At 38.6% G+C, this 26,009-nt stretch overlaps 1 protein-coding gene across 2 annotated transcripts in view; it reads right to left on the reverse strand.

Moving 5' to 3' along the window:
• creb3l1 (cAMP responsive element binding protein 3-like 1) overlaps window positions 1-21,898 on the reverse strand; it is a 43,043-nt gene extending 21,145 nt beyond the window's left edge. The window contains exons 1-3 of one of the 2 annotated variants that reach the window (XM_058622440.1): window positions 21,538-21,898; window positions 7,840-7,975; window positions 2,890-2,976 (exon numbers count right to left, since the gene is read on the reverse strand). In XM_058622440.1, the coding sequence (XP_058478423.1) occupies window positions 2,890-2,976; window positions 7,840-7,975; window positions 21,538-21,648 (334 nt within the window). In that variant the 5' untranslated portion in view covers window positions 21,649-21,898. The remainder of the gene's footprint in view (window positions 1-2,889; window positions 2,977-7,839; window positions 7,976-21,537) is intronic. The other variant, XM_058622441.1, reaches the window with a different exon arrangement.
• Window positions 21,899-26,009: the final 4,111 nt, after the last annotated feature.

Genomic DNA, 26,009 nt, shown 5'->3' on the forward strand with positions numbered 1-26,009 from the left:
AAGACAGACACACAGAGAGAGAGGAGGTGAGACAGACACAGAGAGAGAGAGAAGGTGAGACAGACACAGAGAGAGAGAAGGTGAGAGACACACACAGAGAGAGAAGTTGAGACAGACACAGAGAGAGAGAAGGTGAGAGACACAGAGAGAGGTGAGATAGACACAGAGAGAGAGAGAGAGAGGAGGTGAGAGACACAGAGAGAGAAGTTGAGACAGACACAGAGAGAGAGAAGGTGAGACAGACACAGAGAGAGGTGAGATAGACACAGAGAGAGAGAGGAGGTGAGACAGACACAGAGAGAGAGAAGGTGAGAGACAGAGAGAGAGAAGTTGAGACAGACACACAAAGAGAGAAGTTGAGACAGACACAGAGAGAGAGAAGGTGAGACAGACACAGAGAGTGAGGTGAGAGACACACAGAGAGAAGGTGAGACAGACACACAGAGACGGTGAGAGAGAGACAGACAGACAGAATGAGACAGACAGAGCGAGGGGGAGACAGACAGTGAGGGTGAATCAAAATCAGAAATCTTTATTGTCATTGTATGAGCACATACAACAAATTTAAAAGTGGACACTCTAGAGGTGTTTTTTATGTTTCTTTTTTTAAATGAAAACCTTTAAAGTGCAGCATAGTGCAAGGTGCAGCTTAATTTACTGTTTCTTTATCATGACAATTGGGAAGTGCATGTTTTAGCAGTTCTGTATCATTTATCATTTTTTGTACCCAAATGTTTAAATGCACTTATTGTAAGTCACTTTGGATAAAAGCGTCTGCTAAATGACATGTAATGTAATGTAATTTACCAGAGGGCAACAGTTCAAAAAGACGGTGTCCAGGGTGAGTAGGGTCATGAATTACGTTTTTAGCCCTAGAGAAGTAACACAACCTGGAGAGTTCTTCCAGTGAGGACTGTGAACAGCTTTTCTGTTGTTCTTACTAGTCTTTGCACTGATCTTTTATCTGTAGAGGAACAGCCTGCCTACCACACTGTGGTGCAGTTATGTGAGGATGCACTCTGTGGTTGCCCTGTAGTATGCCACCAGCAACACCAGAGAAGGTGAGACAGACACAGAGAGAAGGTGGGACAGACAGACAGAGGGCAGGTGAGACAGACACAGAGAGATGGTGAGACTTGTAGTCTGACATTGTTTTTTTCCCTCTGCACACACATTTCTACTTCATCACTACTACACTCCTACAAATTCATTCATTCAGTGTAGGGTCTGAAAGGCCAACAACAGCAAATATCTGTGGGTGCCTTTAGAAAACAAACTGCTGCTCTCACTAGATGCTGAGGAAGTCCCCTCAAAAGACACAAAGTTAAGCATCTTCATATGAAACAAGCACATATGACTTTGTTTATTTGCTGTACTACTGTGCCAATCTTACCAATATCTACTATTTTGTATGAATGGATCATGACCCCAAAAAACATTTAATTGAGCTTTGGTAAGAGTACCCCTGCCTCTTTGACGTCTCCTCAAGGGACTTCCACAGCAAAGTTAAAAAACAATAATGTTGGCGAGAAATAGCAGAAGCACTTCAGCAACCCAGTGAGTAACGATTGACAACCCCTTGCCCCGCCTACCAGATGACCCATGAACTTGCACAATATCATGAATGATGATCGGTCGGGGTCATACTTGCCAGTCCCCTAAACAACACATTCATGCCATTGTGATTGATAATCTGACATGGTGACCACTGTGAGTTGTTGACTTGGTTTACTGACACTGGCAGCCATTCAGCCATTCACAGAAACATATGCCGTAACATCCAAAATCATGCGAGAAAGGATACTGTATTTTTTGCAAACTGGTAAAAAAAGAAGGTGTCAAAGTTAATTCACAAGCTGTAAAATAAACTTTGGATAAAGTCCAACATCAGTACATGTGATAGAAGGAGAAGGAGAGAAGGAGAGAGAGTGTGTTACACTTTTGAGGTTGAGTTGTCAGTTATATAACGACAGAAACAGTACATAGTTTCTAATCAAATCCCTTTCGGTGAAAATTTTACATTCTAACCAAAGCATGAGAGAATTTTATTCTCTTCTAAAAATGTATTCTAAAACGTCTTTTTTTGTATTGATCTTAACGCATGCATATGCACTCTTGTTTGCTCATTGTGCACGTTTAGCAATTTGAATAATCTGATCTTCAAACCATTACAGTGGACTTTTTGTGGATTAAGGGAGACGGAAGGAGACAAAGTTAGAACAGGAGAGCCACAGAGAGGGAGACACTGACAGACAGAGAGAGCGATTGAGAGAGATAACCTGACAGAGAGAAAGAGAGAGAGACAGAGGGAGGGAGAGTTTCCGCTGGCCTCGGCTAAAGCTGCAGACTCAAAACCATATGCTTGTCATAGCATTGTGCGAGTCTGTGTGCAAGTCTGCGGATGTGTGTGTGTGTTAGGTGGGCGGGGCTAAGCTGAGGGAAAACTGTTCAGATCGGAGATCCTGCTGTGAGCAGCAGGATCCCTGGGACAAATGGAGAAAAGACATGCAGACAGACAGACAGGGAGACAGAGAGACAGAAACATACAGGGAGACAGTGGGGGATAATGGGGAAGATGAGTCACAGATTGAGTGAGCGAGAGGCTGAAACAAGCAAAGGCTTTTAAAAATTGACTGTCTTTTATTGCACTGTTCCTTCAGCCACAGAAAAAAAAAACAATCAAACAGTCGACCCAATCATCACAATTGATATAGACAGACTGTGGATTCAGGCAAACCACAGTGTATAGTGTTTGACAGAACAGCCGACAGAGTCACGCCAAACTGGAAACTGAGCCAACCAGGGGAGTTTTGATCAGCTGTGCATTTTCCCAGGAAGCATAAACTGAGATAGCAAAAGTAGAACGGGTGAAAATATCACGTGACCTACCAGACTCTTGATCCATTTTGATTGACAGGGCTGGGCTCTGGGGGGCGGAGTCTTCGCTCAAAGAGTAGCTGTGCTCTGCTTGAATATCTGTTAGATTCAAAAGCCTTTTTGTTTCAAACATGGACTTCACAATCTACATGTTAAAAGTAAAGTTACAGACATAATGCTGAAGATAGCTATGACATAATTTATATCTGGCTGCTGTAGTTTGTTTATCATCCTTCAGTCGCTATTTAAATCAAACCTTTTGCTGCTGTGGCCTTTCTATTAATTTGAGGGAATTTAATGCATAAAATGATACCATGTTTGACAGTGACACAATACTTTGACTGCATTGACCTTTAAATTTGCCCTTGCATTTACATTAAGAGGTGAATGACATATGTCAGTCAAGTTACTTTTCTAAATCTGTATTTAACATCATCTTCCAATATAAATCCGTCAAACTTTTTTTAAACTGTTTTCTATGATCATGTCACTAAAGAGGTAGCAACTGATTTGTCTGAGCCAAAGAAGTAGCTCTATATCATTCAGAAAGCCTCTGCAGAGACAGCATGCCCAGGGTTTTTCTAAACCGAGTTACTGTTCATTACCCTACTGTAAGCAACATGTAGTGAGGCTTGGGCCGATATTAGATATTATCGTATTTCGCCACATTTGCGATATTTTTTTTACTACATATACTGAATAGCTGCTCTTTTATTTAGAAAGAAAAATCACATGGAACTGGAGCGCATCACGCATCATGTAGAAACATGGCAGACTTAACTGGAGAAACTAGAGAGTTGAAGTATTTACATAAGGCCGTATGTCGCCTTTTTTATGACATGTGGTCTCACCTCAGAGTCCATCACCCAGCACAGGTTGCTTAACTTGAAAACTGACATTAGCACTGCCACCAGTCATCACCAGCCAACAATTATAGCGATTGCCAAATCCACCAAATATAAACGAAACAGCGCAAGATGTGAAATGTTCCACTGCTCCGCTACTTTGTCAAAGGTATGGTGCTGTTTCACACAGTGGAGAAAACTTAATTCAATGACATGATTGAAACATGGGATCGCCAAAACGAATTGCCCAGCCGAAAATATTTCCCCAAGATGGCCAGCCCCACAATAAAGTAAGAGGACAGCAAAATTCTTCTCATTCACAACAGATTTATGGTCCAGTGTTGATATTTCTCACAGACGGCAGGGGAAGAAGGCTCTCCATAAAACACAAAAAGTCCTGGAGCATTCCCTGATAGCGGTAACTTTCAGTAATGATAGTTTTGTAATTGTATTTGTCATAGTATCCTACTAATACACAGCAGTTGCTATGTGGCCATGACTTCATCTCCTCCACCGCGGTATTCAAAAATTAAATGTGGAATATGAAAGCAAATAGATATGGATTGAAGATATTATTACATGCAATCATGCTGCAATTTTTTAAAATGTCTAATGTCTATTTTGATAATCTTTCTAATACACTTTGACTTTTGAACACAATCAGCTGAGCAATGAAAAGGACTTGCATAAAGCTTGTGAAATGGGTTATGTCGATTTTGCTTTTATTTGTATTATTTCAGTTGATGCCAATGTTATAGCCTAATAAAACTGAACACACCATTGTGTGAAAGCTGTATTTATGTATTCATTCACATGGGGAAATTCCACTGTTTAAATTTGGTTAATTCAAAATTAAATATCCTTTTTCATGGCAGGACAGCCAAGAAAGCAGCCAAAGTTGAAGGCATCAACAAACATGGCGACCATAACCAGAGGTTATTTTATTGTGCTTGATCCAATATAGACAGAAACGCAAGCGGATTTTGCAGCAGTGGACCCACTGAATGCAAGTTGTCCCATTTAATGGGGAATATTGTTGGTGTTGATGTTTGAGAACTTGCTTCACCAGATAGCCCCTCAAAAAACCTGAGACCCTGGCAGTCACTCAGAAAGTCACTTTACTGGGTGCAGGCATAAGCTAAAGAACTAGGACAGGCAGTTTTAAATACCCCTGTAGACTCTTCATTACGGTGGCCCAGAAGATTCAACAAGAATACACTAATTCAAAAGCAAAAGCAGGAATGCAAAAGCCACAACAGGAATGCAAAAGCACCAACATGAATGCAAAAGTCACAAAAAACACACATACAAAAGCAAAAACAGGAATGCAAAACCCACAAGGAAGTCAGCAGTTGTGGGATGGGGGTTTACAGTACCTGCAGTCCTGCTGGCAGGCGTGCAACTTCACTATTAGGGAGCAGAGGAACATGCTGAATGGAAGACCAAGAAGCAGTGCTTGAAGTGGGCCGTTATACTGTCTGGTACGCAGTACCAGCACTTCTTAATTTTAATATTTTTAGAATGTCATGTTTTCGCTTTTGAATTTGTTTTGGGTCTTCTGGACCACCATACTTCATCCTGTTTTCCTGATTGATTCGACTATTGACAAAAAGTCTCTGTCTTGCATACAATATAAATTGTCCTTCACCTAAAGGGGTGGCCCGACCCCCATTTCGCACCAACCCTATCACTCAGTCCCTCCGCATTTGCATGTGCTGCTTTGGCAGTTTATTTTGTCAGTGGGCGCCCACTTTTACAGACCCAGTTAACAGGCAGGGGTTTTGGAAGTCATAGACTCTGGCAACAGAAACGAGACTCCAGGACCATAGAATTCCACTCATTGCAGAAAGCCAATACAGTTGGATTACAGCTAGAGCTGCCTATTATTCTTCTTTAATTGAAGAAAATAAGAATAATCGGATGATAATAATTGTTAAGCACTGTAGCCAGGCTGGCACAGAGCCACAGCTCCACTGAACACTGAGCAGTGATGACTTCATGAACATCTTTGTGAATAAAATAACATCAATTAGAGAAAAAATTGATCATTTCCTCCCTGATGATGATTCATTTTTGAGCACAAGAGCTTTAGAAGCACCAGTTGTACTGTTAGACAGTTTCTACCCTATAGATCTCCCTGAGTTACCATCATTAGTTTCATCATCCGAACCATCAACCTGTCAGTTAGATCCCATCCCCACTAAACTGTTTGAAGGTGTGTTTCCTTTAATTAACAGCTCTACACTAAACCAAATTAATCTATCCTCATTAACTGGATATGTGCCCCAAACTTTTAAAGTAGCAGTTATTAAACCCCTTCTCAAAAAGCGACCCTTGAACCAAATGTTTTAGCTAATTACCCACCTATAGCTAATCTTTCCTCCGTTTCTAAAATCTTAGAAAAGGCAGTTGCTAATCAATTATATTAATATTTGCGCATTAATGGGCTGTTTGAAGATTTTCAGTCAGGTTTTAGATTAAACCATAGCACAGAAATAGCACTAGTTAAAGTTAGTAACGATCTTCTCTTGGCCTCAGATAATGGTCTAGTTTCTTTACTTGTCCTGTTAGATCTAAGTGCTGCATTTGACACCATTGATCCTAATATTCTACTGCAGATTGGAACAGACTCTTGGGATCACAGGTGCTGCCCTCTGCTGGTTTAAATCATACTTATATGATAGATTCTTGTTCATGTTAATGATAAAGCCTCACTACAAACAAAAGTTAATTGTGGAGTTCCACAGGGCTCAGTGCTTGGGCCTATATTTTTTAACATATATATGCTTCCTCTAGGGAACATTATTAGCAAGCACAACATACACTTTCATTGTTATGCAGATGACACACAGCTATATTTATCAATGAGGTCGGATAAAGTAAATCAGGTTTTTGAACACAGGAATGTCTCAGAGACATTAAGTCCTGGATGACCTGTAACGTTTTACTTTTAAACTCAGAAACTGAGGTCATTATACTCGGCCCTAAACACCTTAGAGAAGACTTTAGATGACATTACCAAGTCATTTGATTCACATATAAAACTCATTTCCAGAACAACTTTCTTCCACCTGCAGACCATTATGAAAATTGCAGGATCCAGATCCAGTTTCGAGGCTACTATTATTATTATTATCATTCATATCATATCATCACCATTATTATTATTATGCTATAATTAAAGTAGATATCATATCATTTGTATCAACAATTTCTGCTGCGGCTTATATAAATTACATTGTAGTTCTATAAACATGTCATCACTGACACTGTCTTGTCTAAACTTGTAACTTGATACAATTGTTGTATATCTGATCCTGGTCACTTTCTTCTGTCTCTACCTCTGTCCCCCATTTTTCCTTTCACCTTTCAAAGCAGATGGCTGCACATCTTTGAGTCTATTTACAGTGCCTTGAGATAATGTATGCTGTGATTTCGAATCACACTTTGCTAATCGAATTGAACTGAATTGAATCCGATGGGAAGTAATAACTTGGTGATGATGGTCTCATGCACCAAGCTTTAGATTGTGAATCAAAGCAAATAATGGGACTGGGGTATTTTATAACCAGATACAACAAGTGACTGTTGCACTGTGGGAGGTTTTTCAAGATAACAAGAAGGTAATTTACATGTGAAGATAATAGGAATTTCAAAAGCAACAAAGTCAAAACAGTGGCTGGGCGTAATGCTGCATTAATTTACAACTTTTGTTGTTTTTTTTTTTTAAATAAAGCTTTGTTTGAATAAATATTTTGCACACACAAACAGTGTAGAATTGTGTCTATAGTTAAAAATTAAGCAGTACTATGTGTACAACTGATTTACTGTGAAAACAAATACAATGCTATTAACAGTAAAAGTAATAGTCGTATGGTGGCAGGCATCTTGGAATCCCATTTTGGGTTTGGTGAGGTTGCAGTTGGAAAAGTTCAGTAATCTTGGAAATTCCAAATTCCGACTACAAATGGAACGCACCATAAGAAAAAAGTTGAAATACATCATAATAAGAATGGAAAAAGGGAAGGGAAAAAGGACTTCAGTATTTGTATTATTACATAAAGCATATTTATCCTAGTAAAAAATTACTTTTTACAATAAAAGAGGAGGAGCTGACCTGGGCTGCTGTCAATGTCCATGTGTAAAAGTGAGGGTCTGTCTGCCAGTAGGGGTGGTCGCTCTAATAGATGATCGTCAAAGAAACTGCTGAATAATTCACTGTTGAAGTCGTCCATCTGGTCACCTGAGAAAGGCTGCAAGGTGTGGAGACAACAACAAAAAATACTTTAATGCCACAACATCATGGTTTCTCTGCTGTTTTACTTAAAATATAGCTTGTACACATTTTCATATTAATCAAACATGGCAAACATGACCACAACCACTTATGAAACTTGGCCCAACATGTCATTTATTGTTATTTCATGCTAATTTCTTGACTTTTTAAAGCTCATTTATTTCAGTTATCAATAAAAACAAGGCTTGAGACAGAGAGGCAGCGTCAGCATGTAGGAACAGTGGCGTGAGCTCCATTGCTGATGTGAGTGATGAAGGGTGATGGGCAGTTATGAACAAAATGTGATGTGGATGGTGAATCATCCTCGGCTCGACTGACTTTCAAATCCAAAATGTATACTCAAATCAATACTTATTTTGAGTACATTCTAGTCAGTTGTATAAATTTCATGAACACCAATACTATTTTAAAAGCATAAGTAAAATGCACTGTTGGTGATAAATTGTGTAAAATTAATAATTAATAGCATTGAAGAACTATGGTCTGTGCAGCTTTGCCAGTGGTCCAGATGGAGCGGATGCTTTGGGTTGTCCACCTAATGAAGCGAGTACTTGCAGGATGGGGAAATACCACATTCTGAGAGTCTTGCCGACTTCTGATCACTTGTTCAATGTTCCCTGACTTTAAATTCTAGCTGAATTGGCACTGGTGATTCTTGTCTCAGGTGTTATTCAGTCTTCAGAACACCAGACAACAACAAGACACAGAACCTAATGTCCCTTGATGCATTTGATTATATTGAATCGAGCACCAAGTTTAAGTCCCTATGGAGCAGGTTTGAGTTAATTCAGGGCAGGCTACAGATGGTCAGCTGAGTTCAGTTTATTTTCATGTAAGTAGTTTGCTCACATTTTAATTATGATTGCCTACTTCTGAATCTTTGCATGGTTCAAATTTGCCGAGACATTGCGCTGCATTTTTTTAGTGGCCTCACTCAACTGTCACGACGGAAAAAATAATAGCATTGGACAAAATTATGTTCCTGAATAAGTGCCGTAAAGGTTATTGTGGTTGGGTTGTTTTTGAAAATTAAATACTAATAGATAAGGGCTGGGCGATAATACGATAGCGATATGTATCGCGATAGACACTTCCGCAATATCAATAGAAAAGACGTTAGATAGGACGTTCGATAAAGTCACTCGACTTTGTTCTTCGACCTAGAGAAAAATAGACGAAGCAGGTTTGGTTGCATAACCAAGTTGCTACCATGCTTGCAACCTGTAGAGTGGTCAGAGCCTCTGGAGTGGCAGTCAAACAGCCAATCACTGAACAGAATCTTTGGTTGTGCCATCAGCTTCCCCGTGTCACAACAACATGTGCACATCGAGTGAGCAGAGGCAAGAATAAGCACCAAAAGCGAGCATATCGTAAGTAAAAAAAACGACCACAGTCACGCCAATGTCACCTACAAATTAGGCCAGGCGACCGTACCCACCAAGAGCTTATTACTTATTATCAACAAGCTTACTACTCATCTTCGTCGCTCACACCCCCTGGGCAGGGCTCCAGAGTGAAACCATTTTGCGACAAACATTTTTATGAGTGTACCTAACAATTTTTCTGGGTCAAGATCCTGAGGCGAGCTGCTAAAACAACATTATTTCATAAACCAGCTCCATTTGTCGACTTTCAACTGCCTCCGTTTGTTAATTATACCCCAAAACCAGCCATGCCAAGAGCTTTCTGTGTTTTAAATGTGTCCTGAAGCTCCACACAGAGCTAAGTACGTCTGCGGGGCCGGTCCTCGGGCTCCGTGTTTACCTGCGGGACGAGTCACTCACCCTGTGTGGGTTGGGCTAATCCAAAATAGTGAAAACAAGGGGGGTGTTACTCAACACTCAAGGCTGCAATATCGGTATCGTATTGGAAGTGAAAAAGTTGTATCGGGACATCCTTAGATTACACGTGCTGTACGGCAAGGCAATCAACATCATCTTCTGCTACATGTGGAGATACGCAGACCGCCCTGTTGAGGTACTCTGCAACAGTACCGTATGATAAAAAATCTAAATGGTACAAAGACATAACTGAGGCAGTGACTTATCACAGAGCCAAGGACATGCTTCCAGTCAGCATAGTTGAGAAGTTTGGTTTTAAAAATCTCGTGAACATGCTTGACATTACTATTTTACTCTTTGTGGTCTGATTGATAACTGTAGTGATTAAAATAAGAGGAAAGTTTATGAGTTTAGAATAAAAGTGTTAAAGTTAAAATAATTTCTAAAATGTTCGATAATTATCGATATCAATTGATATGAAGTAGTGATATCGTAATATGTTTCTCAGCCATATCGCCCAGCCCGATATTAGATAGACTATGTGTCATTATCATTTAAAAAAAATCTAAATTATCGGTACCGCAAGGTTAGGGTGCCAAAGAATGGAACAGTTGGGGCTGGTTATTTTGCTAGTATTACAAATGCAAACGCAAAAAATACGTACCAAGTGGCGGTTGCTGGTCTCTGAAACAGGGGAAGCTCATTTCAGGCACAGATATTTATACATAAATTCAACCCACGTACAGTACAGTTTGGTACGGTACAGTATAGAACCGTTCCACTCGCTAGAAACATGGCTTAGTAGACTGTGTTAAAGACATGGAGAGTCAGGGAATGTACTGAACACTATCAGTCTGACTCTGTGACTGTCTGGATGAATGAGTCACTGAGCATGAGCGATGCTCTGGAAGCCTGGGGCTGAATGGTGATCTGCTTTCACTGCTTCATGTGTCACCAAACAAAGCAGACACACGTAAATAGGGGTTTGAATCAAATCATCTGTGTTTGTGTGGAGTCTCCTCAATGATGCAGCAATAATCTGATTTTATTAACAGCAAATACAGATAGTGATTTACACATTTTATTCTTGAGTGCAGATTATATCAGTCCAGTTGCAACAATAAGGGCACAGCTGGAATGACAGGTCAATATAGACCTAACTTCAATTTTTCTTTTTTTAAAGGAATCACGTGTGGTGACAGAGAACTCTGCCAATTCAAGTTTTTTTTCCCTTAGCCCCGTGAAGCACTTTAGCCTCTTCTGGCTCATTGTTTTGGCTCTGTACAACACATACTTCGCTCACATCAGGCAGCAGAGGCTCGGAGAAATCCACTGTGTGCTACTGCAGCACCCACTGCTTACATAAGACACTGTATCCTTCATTCTCTGAAAGGTACTTTCTGAGGATTAGCCTTACTCAGTAAACATTTAAGGGCCTGGGCTTCATTAGATTTTGGACCAATGCTGGAATTTGGTGCAAACATAACAAGGCGTTTAACAGGAGTGTTTCCAACTTAAGACTTTTTTTCAAAAACGTACCTCATATATACTTTTGTATTAGAAAGTTATATACATCTTAATATAAATCAGAGACACACCATTGGTGTAGTAGTTAGCGCGCTTGCCTTTGCGGCAAGAAGACCTGGGTTCGCGACCCAGTTGGACCGTTTTCTTGTTTCCTCCCACAGTCCAAAAACATGGAATATGGGGATCAGGTAAATTGGACACTCTAAATTGGCCGTACTGTAGGTGTGAGTGTAATGGTTGTTTGTCTCTATATGTGGTCCTGTGATCGATGCAATATTTTTAGGCTATATCCTGATATACGAGATATCAGGGAAGCATAATACTGGACTTTTTGCCGATATTTGATATGACGATATATCGGAAGTGCTTAGACCGATAACTGATACCATAATTTTTCCCTGTGCCCATCTGCAAAGGTGGGCACGTCTCTTACGTAGCAAAATGAACATCATATTTTGCATACTCGTGTCGCAGCAGACGTATATATACATTTTCTTAAAGGGGACATATTATGCAAAATCAACTTTTTAATCATTTTAATACTTATATTTGGGACTCCCCCCTTAGTGTAAGAATAGGCGATAAAACATGCAATGTTGAATTCCCTGCGCATTATGATGACAAAATGCACATTTCACCGCGAATGTTACCACCCCACCAGTAAGTTTACTTTGAGAGCTCCACCTTAGCTCCACCTTGTCCCTATAAAATGTGAGAGTGCAGGCGAGGGAGGAAGAGCGGTATTATGTCAACGCAGAGGGACAAGTGTGCTGTTGGTGGCTTCACAGTGGAGCACAGTGTTTTACACAAACTTCCAGCCTCAGAGGATTTTATATATGAAGCTAATGTGCCGGATAAAGTCAGCAAATGTGTGTTTGTGTGTTCGCACCACTTCACATCAGACTGCGGCCAGCGGTCGCCGTATTTAGTCAGCGACCGTATTACACCGACGTACAAACACACACATTTTTAAGAAAAGGTCACATTTCAGATAATACCTGCTGTATTTCTTTGGCTTTTTAATGTTAAATAAAGGATATTTACATGTGTTAGAAACAATGACAGTGACTATAAATATGGTCCAATTCTCCTAAAACACAAATAATTAGGCTTGAAATTAAAAATGTGTCATTGTCTTTTTTATATTATAATCCCGCAATTTTTTTCAAAAATATACAATATTTAGTGTAATTCACAAATGTGAAATATTATGTTTTTTAATGCAACAGCCTTATCACGATATGACAATATCCAAAATCTTAGACCATATCTTGTCTCATGTCATGATATAAATAATATCCATACATTGCCCAATCCTTCTAATATGGTCTGAGAAAACCAAACCAAAGCAAATACAGTGAAGTAGTATTTAGCTGTTATGCTGCTATGCTGCACGCAACTGGAACAAACTACCTGTAGAACTGAAATCAGTCCAAAATTGTGAATATATTTATATTCTCATATTCTTATGATTGAGTTCTTTAAAGCTCTTTCCATTTTAATCTTTCGCTACACTGTTTTTGAAGTAAATTATTGTTTAATGCTGCAATATAACATTTTATGCTGTATTTTAGTCCAGCTTATTGTTTTCCTTCTCTGTTTCTGTTTAGCTGTGCTCGGTTTCATTTTTTTATAATTTTAATCGGGCTATGCTCAAATTGTGTGTTTTAATGTTTCTTAATTTAGGTTGGGGGTTTTTATGTAAAGTACATTGAGTATGAAATGTGCTATACAATAATATTTCACAGGCAGCACAGGACACCTTATGTAACAAACAAATCTGAAACCAGTAGATTGACCATTGCGCCTTAGATGTAAATTAACAGATGGGATGTACAGTATATACACTGCTCTTAAAGTTGTCCAAGAATATTAAAGTTCTGGTTTTGTAAATCCTAAAAAAAAGTGAGAGCAACATTTAAACAAATGATATGAACAGAACCAGGCCAGTTTCTACTGGGGCTCCAGTCCATAAATAGAGTTATGGATATAAAGAGATCCAGACCTGTATAATCTTCTATTTTTGGCTGAAACCTCAGAGGTATAAGGATTTTTTTCTAAGGAAATCCTAAGTGCCAAAGTGAAGTCATCCAGAGAGGAAAGAGAGACTGGATGAGCTTGAGGTGAGCTGAAAGTGCTAAGAAATAATAGTTTACATATGCAAGCGTATACATTATTTGATCTATTGGTGTTGCTTTTTATTTTTGCTTATTTTTCTGTCCCTCAGCTCAGGCCAGTACTAATTCATGCATATGTACATGCATTAATATAATGTAAGCTTTGAAATTTAAAGTTCTTTGTGACACATTTATCAACTTTCTTAATGGTCTGCACTTTTCTAGTCTTGATGACCACTCAAAGCTGCTCTACACTACAGTTTTTGCCATTCACCCATTTATACTCATTTACTCACCTCATCTATGTGCAACACAGTTTCTATCACATCTTTCACACCCATTCACATGCTGTAGCCATCAGGAGTAGCGCGGAGAGTGTCTTGTCAAAGGATACATCAGCATGTAGACTGGTGGCACCAAGAGATGAACCACAACCTTTCAGTCGAAAGACGACGAACCACTGATCCACCATCACCCCGCATTTTTAGAGACTTGTAATTGACTTATAAGAGAGTGGGTACTATATAGCATCTCTGATGATACTGAGAGTGTTGTTTTAAAGATGTGCAAATTGACATTATAGGGTATTTTAATGACACACACTGTGCAGGATTCAGTGTTACATGACAAGTAGTGGGCCTATGTAATCACATGGCCTCTCGCACGCTAAAAGGGAGAAAACATGGAGACACTAGCCCCCCCAACTAAGTTTTTGAATAATTTCATTACCTGCTCTTGCTTTTATGCTTAAATGTTTACCCAGAGTTCAGTGTTTCTACAGTGTAGTTTACTTTTAAATCTTTGAATTTTCACATGACATGTATGCAAAATGATACACTTAAACAACATGATGCAATTAAATTTGTATATGTAGACACATTTGGATTTAATAGTTGCTCCTTAAACTTTAACACTCACTCACTCACTCAGTCAGCATCTACTGCTTTATCCTCCACTGACATAGGCCGAAAGGCGAGGTCCATCACAGGGCCACATAGAGACAAACAACCATTCACTCGCACACTCACACCTACAGTACAGTCAATTTAGAGGGTCCAATTTGCCTTATCCTCAAATCTGCATGTTTTTGGACTGTGGGAGGAAACCAGAGAACCTGGAGAAAACCCAATAGCTGCAGTAAGTAGTGTGCAATGTGCCTGTGATTGAGGAATATCATTGACATTCAATTTATTTTTATTCCCATATCACCCAGCCCGAAATGCAAAAATTACAAAGATTTTAACTACGTTTCACATCAGTTTTCAACAGTCCTTTTTTATGCACAATGGCGATAAGCAGTGCAGCCACAGGTTTTGGTCTTGTTTTACACATTGAAACACTGAAACGTCACTGCAGGTACAGAGATGTGAACTATAAATGAGATTCCAAGGTTTTTCATTAATGTGCTGCATGGGTAAGTTCATGTATGTTCATTGTACACTGTGTGTTTTTATCAGGGTGTATGTTGATGTCAAGTGTGTCGGGAAACTCTGGGACATATGCAGCTGTTAAATGAAAACCATGTGACGTACAGATGGTGGGTAAAATAACAGAAGTGCGTGACACATGCAGAACTGCTGATGTTTTGAAAAGTTGAAATGATCAACAGTGAGCTGCCTGCAGACACACACACACACACACACACATATATGTTCTCAATTAATAGAAACTTTGTTTGCTCCATTATATCAGAAATTTGGGAAAATAACAATTTTCATAACAATAACAAACTTCAAAATGTCCATAATCAAATAAGTGTTTTTAAAAACACTTATTTGATTATCGAAATACGTAGAAATTCGTTTAGCAGTTGATGAATCCATTTAGTGTTGCAGCCTATCACCACATGAGTTATGAAGCAGAATATCTTCAAATTTAATATTAACAAGGAAGAAGATCAATATTTGCATTCAAACCTGCCTGGGAAAGGTGCTTACTTGCTCTACAAGTGAATACTCACTCATTCATAAACAAACATACCCACACATGGGAATATGGTATTATTGACAAAGCAGGCTTATCCTCCTGCTACAGGACAATATCCCTTTAAATGACTGCAACACGGCTCCTTTAACTGGACTCGGTTTAAAAAATGGGTCGCTTTTTAACTTCGCTACTCAAAAATAAACGGTGAAATGTTTCCAAGATGGAGAAATGCAAAATTGCTGTAATGATGGGAGAAGTGCAGCAAAATGAAGGAATCTAAAATTAGCTGCAGCATTAGTGTTTAGTAAACTGTTGCTCTTGCTTGCAGTTGCAGCAGTGGCCCCCCTTTTACTTTGATTTAGCTAAATACACTTGCAGTTTGGAGCTACAAACCCAGATGCAGCCTCAGTTAGGGCTGTGGAATAAATTGATATCATATCTCCTGTATATCGCGACATGAGACAACATGTGGTCTTAGATTTTGGATATCGTCATATCATGATAAGGTATCTGTGATAACTTTTCCTGGTTTTAAAGGATGTTGAATTGATTATCATCATATATATTAAATTGAATACATTTGTGAAATACACTAAATAGTATACATATATATATATATATATATATATATATATATATATATATATATATATACATATATATATATATATATATGTTGATTAAAAATACATGGAATCGACAACATTGTATAAAAAATGTAACTTAACACTTCTTTTAATTTTAAGCCAAATGAATGAATATAAACTGAGATATACAGCAGTGGTTCCCAAACACTGGGTCAGAGCATCTTTTACGCTGACGTATATATATATATATATATATATATATATATATATATATATATATATATATGATAGTGGTAGTAGACACCTGCAGTCAAAAAGTCTGGACCTTTCATTACCTAAAACACTGCCCTCTTTGCTGGGAAAAGAATCACATTAGGGAGTGTTAAAAACCAGCTGACAGTTTTTATGGCTTATTTCAGTGCTGGTATGTCATTTAGGGGGATGGGGCCTGGGATGAAATCCACACAGTTAAATAGCTTGACAATAGAGACACAAGGAGTAATTATAAATGCAGCCTATAATTAACAGGCTGCTTCTCCTCTCCTTTCATTTGGATGCCTCACTGGTTCAGGTGAGACAAAAAGGAAAGGACCAGGTTTTGGTGTCGAGGCTTGGTTTGGTGCTCAGTACAGTGCAATCTGACTTAAGAGGGACATTTCCTTTCCACAACACAGTGATGAAAGAAAGCATAACCAGAGCCAAGCAGGCCAAACAGTGTATGTCATTATGGCATGAATACTGCGGTGGAAACCATCGTAAAAGTCTTCAGAACATCATATAAAAGGCCAGAAGAACATACACTGAAAAGACTGTTCGCAACAAGTATTAGATTAAGCCCTCAACAATATCAATATCTATTTTTTCATTCAGAATCAATCCTTGTTTCTGTGTTTCTTATTTTTACACAGACATTTTACTGTCTCAACTACAACTATTAGCGTCAAAATGTATGGATTTTAAAGTGTTGTTGTGTGAGTTAATGACACAAATGTCACCTCTGTCACCTGGCCCTCACTTAAACATGGCTGCCAGAGACACAATTAAAAAACAAGATTTGAGCCAATTAATAGATTTATAGCAGAGGGTTACACCAATTTAACCCTCTGCTATAGAGGAAATCAAAGGAAATCACCAATTTTAGCATGTGGGAGACACCGGAGCTGCTGGTCTACCGCTGCCTTGTGTCACTTAGTTAAATACAAACAAATGCTTTCAAACACGAAAGGCACAAAGCAACATTCAGTACGTTTACATGCACAGTTTAATTAAGATAAGGCCGTAGTCCGATCCGAGGCAATCGGACATCTTGCTGAGGCCGATTATATATGCGGAGGAGAAAATGTCTTTATTGGCCGTGTGTGTCTCCACTTTCATAGGTGGCTCTGTATCTCTCTATAATAGTGCATACTGAATCAGTTTCCTGTTGATCTTTATCACAGAAAAACAAACAGAGAAGGTTGCAAGATGGATGGTGAGATCGATCGTGCTGTGGTTCTGTATGTTTCGTACCTGCACATGTTACTCGTGATACAAATTAGAAGGAGCATGGCATTTGTGGTTGCTGTGTTGTCCAAAGAAAGACGCCACCGCCGTAACACTTCTGGCAACAGTACTGCAGGTTATACGTTATAGTGACTAGTGCACATAATTATTGGTCAATGCTGTTAACAAAAAACAGTTGCAGGGTAATGCAAATGGGATGGCACTATATCACTATATCACTGTGTCTGAATTATTATTATCGGACCGCTAATGATATTGGTCCGATACATGAACATTTTTGTCATTTTAGACATGACTGTGCATGCAATACATCGGATTTTAGATTGTATCTACTTCAACATTTTTCCCTTTCTGACATCAAATCAAGTCATTTTGACCAGTATCAGTTGAATCAAACATGTACAAACACTTACGGCTTTAATAACTTTAATAACTGACCTGGTTGTATGTATTATTGTTGGTTTCCATTACCCCAGAATGAACTTTTATATAAAAGAAGCAGGTGAGCTCTACAGAGCCTTTTATTTTGGACTACCATGTTTTTACAGTAGCCCACAATGGACAAACTAAATATCTTTTGAGTTTTGATGCTAACTGAAGGCTACAGAGGTTCTTCAACACACTTGGCAGGAGAGCGAGGTGGAGATATTCAGCTGCAACATGAAACTTCACCAATTAATGTTACACACTGTACCTATAAATCCATTTTTAAAATAACCTCACACAGCAGAAGTCTTTTTAACCCGTTTTAAATTAAGACAATAAATGATACCACACTCACATTGTTTTGCAATGTAAAATGAAATTGTAAAGACATGGTGTCATTATCTTACAATGCTGCCTACCACAGATAAGAGAATGGCAATGTTCTCCACTGTGTTTGTCTTCATGTGGTGATGTGCAGCTGCTGCAGCGGGTTTGGCTTCACTTCAGCTTGAGGCTACTCTGTGTGTGTGCATGTGTGTGCGTGTGTGTAAATTGAACGAAGCTGTAACTCTTAGTTAAAATGGCAAAAGAGTATTTTTCCTTCTCTCACAAAGTCCAACTCTCTTTCTCTCTCTGTCACACACACACACACACACACACACACCACTGCATGCCTGCTCACATTCCTTTTCGGCAGCCAATCGACAACAAGCATGGAAATGAGAAGGGTGTGTCTTTTAGAGCTGGAGTACAGGGTCTGAATGGAGAATAGAATAGAATAGAATACATATTTTTCTGTGGGTTTTGGACAGCTATTACAATAAAACAACAGATTTAAAGATCTTCTATAAAATCACATTTTTGTGTTTTAACATTTTACAGACAAAACAGCCAGTGTTTATATATCAGGCTTCACATGGATTATAATCTGTGTTTCTAGCAGACAGTTAATAAAATGGTGCACAGTGGTTTCCATGGTTACAATGGATTTTGGACCTGAGTGAACCTGAAACTTCTACAGCGTTCTAAGTTCCAAGTTTGGACCAAAAACACACCAATCTTTTATTTGGACTGTTGTCTGGACAATAAGAGTGTTCTGACCAAACAATAGTCTTCAGCAGGTGGTAATGATCAAGTCATAATCAAGTCATAATGAGTTATTTCTGCATGTTGTTTTTATTTACAGATTGAATATGTGTCATAAAGGTTTTTATTGGAAACTATATACATGTTCTAATTCAAACCAAACACTTTCAAGTTGAAATTTTGTGATCCATCATAATGATATTTTTTTCTATTAACTCACTTCAGCAGACTTCAGGTTCCAAATCACTTTAATAGCATTCCCATTTTGTGTAATTGACTTATTCTTTCTTTGAAAAAATAATAATCATGCATTGGTTGAGGGGAAAGAGGCAGTCACTTAATAACACTTAATTTTAAGCCTAATTATTTGTGTTATTGCATATAGCCTAAAAATGTGATATATTATTATATTATATTACATTATTTATAAGCCATATTACAGAAATATTGATTTGATATATGTATATACCTTTGTCAAATAAATAATGGTTTCTCCTTCTCCATACAAGTCAAACAAGAAAGAATGAACACAAAGTTGGAGCCAGTGGTGGATTGAGGAGATTTAAAAGAGTCTATAATCTGCAGTTGTGCTGTATGGATCAGACATGATGTGAATGAATCAGCCGGCCCTTCCCACGTCCTCAGTGGCACAACCCAGCCTGGTGGCTTTACAGCGGAGTGGACTACTTTATTTAGAACTGAGACAGAGGGGTATAAACCACAGGCAGACTGCTCGGCTGACTCAACCGCTGAAATACAGACAAAACGGTTTTAAAAAAGGACAGAGAGAAAGACGGAGTGGAAAACGAGAGAGTGGTGTTCAGACAGAAAGCTAACACCCTTGGTGACTGATATTTTTCACTCAGCTTCAGCAGTGTGTCTGTGCTGCTTTAATGATTTCGACAAGTGCAAAGCTGGGTCAAGCATGCCATGCTCAGAGTGCACTTTTGTCATTTTTGTGGCCAGAGGTGCATGACACTTTCATTTCCCATCACTGACTGATACTTGTTTCCTGTCACAACCACCAGGGTGAGGATTGTCTTGATTAGCAGTCATGATACTGCTGAGCCACTTCCTGTGGTTAATTACAGCCATGGTGTGTCCCCTTTCCTCTGAAATGAAAAGACGCAGTGTCTCAGGTGCAGTGGGAGGAGATGTGTGCAGCTGTTGCCCCCGGTAACCTGTTGTTTTTTTTAGGTGAGGATATTGGGAGAGGTGGGAACAGGTGGTTTGAGAGAGCGGCTCAGAAAAGAAGTAATTGCTGTGTGATTTTTCACGGCGTGAACAATGTATGGTTGTCGAGTTGGGCTGGGCATTTCTGGCAAAAACACTATTTGAATATTCAGGTTTGAATGTTTTTCCAACAAATATTCCAAACTTCAGCACATGAGAGCTAGTGGCAGTGATGCAGGCATCACAGTATGTTGAGCTATGAGGGGCAGCTAATGCAATGCATTCAAACACCCCAGGAAATCTCCTCACTTGTGTGGGATCTACAGCGTGTTTTGAGGCGTTCAAGGAACCTCATACATTTTGACACTTTTTTACAATTTTAATCTTTGGAGTCCTTGAAACACTTTTCTGTTTTGTATCTTTTTTAATAAAATTACAAATGATTTTGTAATCAAACAAATAATAAAAAAAATTTTTGCCATTATATTGTATATCATTTTAATATTGTGTAGCATGGTGACACTTTCCCTCCGTTCTTAAATGGACATTTTCTAATTTTACTGATTATTATTTTTTTGTTTAACTATATTATTCCCATTATTTAATGTGTGCTTTTATTATTTGTTTCATGTAAAGCACTTTGATTATCTTGCAGTTCTTGTAAAGTGCTATGTAAATAAATATAGATTGATTGATTGAGAAAAAAGAATTACGTTTCAAGAATAGGTCATAAAGGGATTCATGGGTCACCAATGAATGTACAAGAAGAATTAAAATGAAAGTTATTTCCTTTGAAAAGACAACCAATCAAAGGTCAACCCTACATTCACAGATGTTCTTTTTTATGCTTTATTTGATCAACAAAATGGCGGTACAATACTTTTGTCAAGACTTGCGTTAATGTAATCAAGACATTTACTTTATCAATTAAAGTGATTTAGATATAATTAAAGACTCATTGTCGCAAATATGTGGTGCATTGAAAAGTAATAGATTAGCCTGACCAAAAACCTATCCCTGACCAGAAAACAATCTTAGATCTAAACTTAACTAGCTCCTCAGAAATGAGATTCGACCATATTAGGACTAGGTTCTGGTCTCCATGATGACTACTGTTCCTCATAAGGTCAGTGTTTATGGCAGAAAAGGTACACACACACACAGACACAGCCCCGGATGTCAGTCAGGATCCTGATAACCACACCGCCCTGCCAAGGTCCGGCTCCGGGCGGAACAGAGTGGAGGTGCGTTTGATTTAAGGATACTTTTAATGACGTCTTACACAAACTAACAGCGTGACTGTACACTTTAAATGCGTCATTGCGTGACGTAGTGTACGGAAGCTCAAGAAAGTACAGCTAGCTGTGTGTCATTAGCATAAAAAAGACTCACCACATTAGTGAGAAAATCTCCGTCGCTCAGCTCCTCCAGGTCCAACAGGTTGGCTCCTGCAGACGGATAGAGTTTATCCGCGGTCAAACTGTCTAAGATAGATTCCATCATGATTCCGTGTGTCTGGACTCAGTAGCTTTGTGTGAATTCAAAATCTTTTTTAAACCCGCTCATTAACATGAAGCGGTTCTCCCCGGCGGCTGCGGCGCTGCACTGCCGTTAACCTCGCACCTGAACGTGGAGCAAAGTGAGTCCCCTCGACCCGCTGCTCACCCTCTGCTCTCCCTCTGCTCTGTCCTCTGCAACAAACTTCAAATATGAAATCCATCCAGCTGTGAGTGTGCAGCTGCTGCCTCCCTGTCCGCGTGCGCTGTCTCCCCACGCGATGATGAATATTCAAAGACAACCACGCCCCCCCGGCGTCGAATAATGGGCAATTAAGGCTAATTAAGGACTCATTTGAGAATACTTTCTGATGGAACTATTGTAGTTTTTACTCAATTGAAGACATATTTAAGTGAATACAATACCAATTTATAATGTAAACAGTATACAGGTGACAACAGCTGATGATACTATTTATGAATGAGAGGGTTGTGAGTTGTGGGCAATACTATCCCCTACAGGTAAGAGGGAGTCACTGCAATTTGCATGACTTCAAAGCTATAATTAGGCATGAAATAATTTTTTATCAATACTGTAAATTTTGTTCACATCATTTAGAGACATATTCTGGTTCATGTGTGTTTGATTGACTACAGAGTTCACTGTTTATTTATTCATTTGCATTTTCCTTTTAAACCGGCACTGACCCTAATAAGTCTGTGGTTTTTCTTTAAGCGCCGCCATGAGGCTGACATTTGTGGTTTTGACTGAAATGTCTGAACATTTATTGCTTGGATTGTGGTGAAATTGAAAAGTGAATAATCAAATGTTTTTAACTCAACTAAACTAAAGGAGGAGGAGGAAGTGTTGACCACTGTTCAAACAGGGTCAGCACAGAGGGTGTGGTCCAGGTGAAAAGACACAGCTACTTTTCATATAATGGACGGCAATGATTACCATCAGGTGTGTGTTTAATGTTCCTATTCAATTCGGTAGTTGTTACCTGTTATGTAATGATCTCCTGTTACTCTGGAGCCTCTTTCCTCCTCATTTCCTCATCTTTTTCTTTTTTATGTGTTTTCTGTTTCAGTTACATCATAACGTTCTCAATAAAGTAAAATCAGCAGCCTTGCTGGGAAAATGTTTAAATTAGTTTTGCCTAAAAAGAACATTAATCTTGGCAAGCAAGTTTTGCACAAAATAATCTAATCTAACAACTCAGACATTGCAGCTTTCTTCAAGCTTTAATTACCAGCAACAACACTTGTTTGCATGAAATCCCAACAGCAAAGTCAGCTTGATTAAGTAAAGTAAGACTCATTTTAAGTAAACATTTCTTACCTGACAGCATGATAACTTATGCAGTACAACTTTCCTTCCATTTTCCTTTCCATTTTTTTCTAGTTTTAAGGTTAATTGTACAAGCTATTATCTTAACTAAGCAAAATATAAGAATATTTTGCTAATTTCTAGGAGGATTCAGCATTAACATTATATTTATTGTGTTCCATAGTCTGAAAATAATCACTTCTTCTCACTGAACAAAATTACTTGCACTTGCATTGATTTGCATTTGTATGAATTAATAAAGGGACTAAAATAAAAAATAAAAAATCACATAAAAAGAAACTAAAACCTATCAAGGGTACAATTTGGCAATGGTTTCGAATTAAGAGCTGAAATAAATTTCTTTAAAATATGAAAATCCATATAAAATGCACAACGTGCACTAAAGTATTGAAAAACAGCCATTTTAAATATGTATGTTCTACTTTCATGTAACGATATTTAGTCTCAAATCCATTATTACATTTACTTTTGAATTCAACCATCCATATTGATGACACAAAATCTAACTTTGTGGACCTCAGCTTGCAACAAGCTAAAACAATGGTTTGCATGAAATCCCAACTGAGCAGCAAGATTCTTTTTGTGTTAAAAATACTCCTGTGTAACTATCATTAATTGGTGTGTGTGCAAATACAAAAAGCGTTTTTGCAGAGTGTTCATTTTCTCTGACTTGTGTGTTCCCTTTCCTCATTCAAATATCAGTTTACAGAGGTGTGTGTCCTACCTTGGGCACAGGGTGTCTCTGTTTATTTGGTTTTTTTTTTCTCACACACCAGTGTTGTGTAACTGGTGACCTTCCACTAACCACAACAGGTGTCACCTAAAAAAATAAAGGATTTCTCATAACCTAAAATGTATGACTTGTATCACCAACACAATGGACAGTTCTTTATATTAATGTTTAGTCATAATGATAAAGCAAAAAAGATTAGCACAATTAGCACATTTACTATTTACTAAAGTCTCAAAGACTCAAAGAGGTTGTAATGGAGCTTCAGTGGGATGGTGTGTGTAAATCAAGCTTCAGGTTTCACTGACGTTGGCTCTGAGCTGCTGTCTCTGCAGCTGCAGCAGCAACAGCAGTGTGTGTGTAGCTTGCTCTGGTTGTAGACAGACTGTGATGCGATTTTTTCCCCCTCATCTTCATCATTTATTTGTTTCTTCGCATCACGCCAGATGTGTATAGGAGGGTGCATTGTAATTTGCATCCAAATGATCCGCACTTTTTGTATATTCGCCACGTGTCCGGTGTGCAAAGACCTTAAAGCTACAAAAATCAAAAGATTTTATTTCAAAGTGACTACATACAGTAATACTGTATATACCAATACACCAATGGGCATTTCTGACAATAAAACCTCCGAAATCTTACACACTGGAGCTTTAAAAATAAACACACTACAAAATGTTATAACTATGTCACATCACATGATTGAATAAATAAATGAATTACGTTTTTTATTTGTTTTGGCTTGTTTTGTTCTTCAGTTTTCAAAACAGCCAATGAGCACTTCTCATTGGCTGTTTTGAAGCAACGGCGGGCACTGCACAGGTCTCACTTCATTCATTCATTGCATGATGAATCGAGTTGATTACCTAGCTAGTCTATGATTTAGCACTTACCACTTCAAACGTTTGGGACCACATCGTCTGGAGGATTTAATAATTTCTCAAGAGTGAAAAGACAAAACCAGGTATGAGGGTATTAGAGTAATATGTGGTATTTCTGGATTGCATTAGAAGATTTTCCTGCATGGCGCCACCAGAATTTTCAGACCAAAATCGCCACTGATGTCGAGTGCTGTTAAGTGGTATTGCTAGCAAAGTAATACCCATAGGTGAATAATCGCTTTAAAATTGCTTGTTTGTTTTTGTAGCTTTAGAATAAACTTTACTTTACTTAAGTAAAGGGCCATGCTTACTAACGTTTTTGCGAGTGCATGTAGAGCATTGCTATCAAGTGTTAGCCAGAGATTTGTTTGTATCCATAGATTTTGGGGAGATGTCACCAATCATTCACACCAGACCTTTAACTTACATTAGTGTCCACCTCTTTCTGGACACAAAAAGAACGTAGACAGGCAGCAGGACACATGTGCTTCATTGTAACTCATACTCAAGTTACAGAAACTGATTAATCGTACAAGTGATAATCCCTGCTGAGACTGTGATTCATGTATTGATGTATTTTTGTATAAACCTATAGCCACTGTCCATGTGTTGATGCATCTCTTGACAGGGGACTCTCTGACTGGCTGCTGATGTGGTGACGCGACTATGACTCACCAGCCTATTCTTAACCGAGATGTCATGGGGATCTGACCTTTTGTTGCTATGGTGACCACTATGATGTCACTGCCACCACTCACTCCTTTGCTGTCCTCACTGTGCGTCTACAGGTACAAGAGGAGCATTAGCATTCACACCACCAGAACTGTAATTACTATCGTTATAGGTAACGTTCTATCTTATATAGACTATATTCTATTTCACGTGTTCCTGCGTAGGGGGCTGACATCTTTGAAACAGACAAATGCAACCATTAATGTATGCATGGCCAGGATATAAAATCTAAAAATTATATATTGCAACTAAAAGCCTCCTGACTAAAATGGACTATGAAACGATGAAACTGCATTTACTGCAACTGCACTGCAAACTGTTATTTCAAAAAGAAAAGAAACAACAATAAAAACAGATGATGAAAATCTGACTACACTAGTGTAAGGACAAGAAATGATAACAGAATAAGACGTCCTCCCTTCCTATATATTTTTCAAGTTATTTCATTTCAAATGTTGTTTTCGTATTGTTCTGTGTAGCAGTGTAGCTCACAAAATAGTATCTGTGCTCCACTTTCTGTAATGAGAAGTAGCACATACAGAGAGGTGTGGCTTCTCCTTTTGGCCACAAGGTGGTGTATCTGCTAAAGTGAGCACTGCTCAGGAGTAAACAAGGCAAGCGCATGTGATAGCGGTGCGCGATAGGGTCGTGCCAGTATGGAATCTTTTTTCTTT

The sequence above is a fragment of the Solea solea genome, chromosome 2, assembly GCF_958295425.1.
Source record: "Solea solea chromosome 2, fSolSol10.1, whole genome shotgun sequence".
NCBI lineage: Eukaryota > Metazoa > Chordata > Actinopteri > Pleuronectiformes > Soleidae > Solea > Solea solea.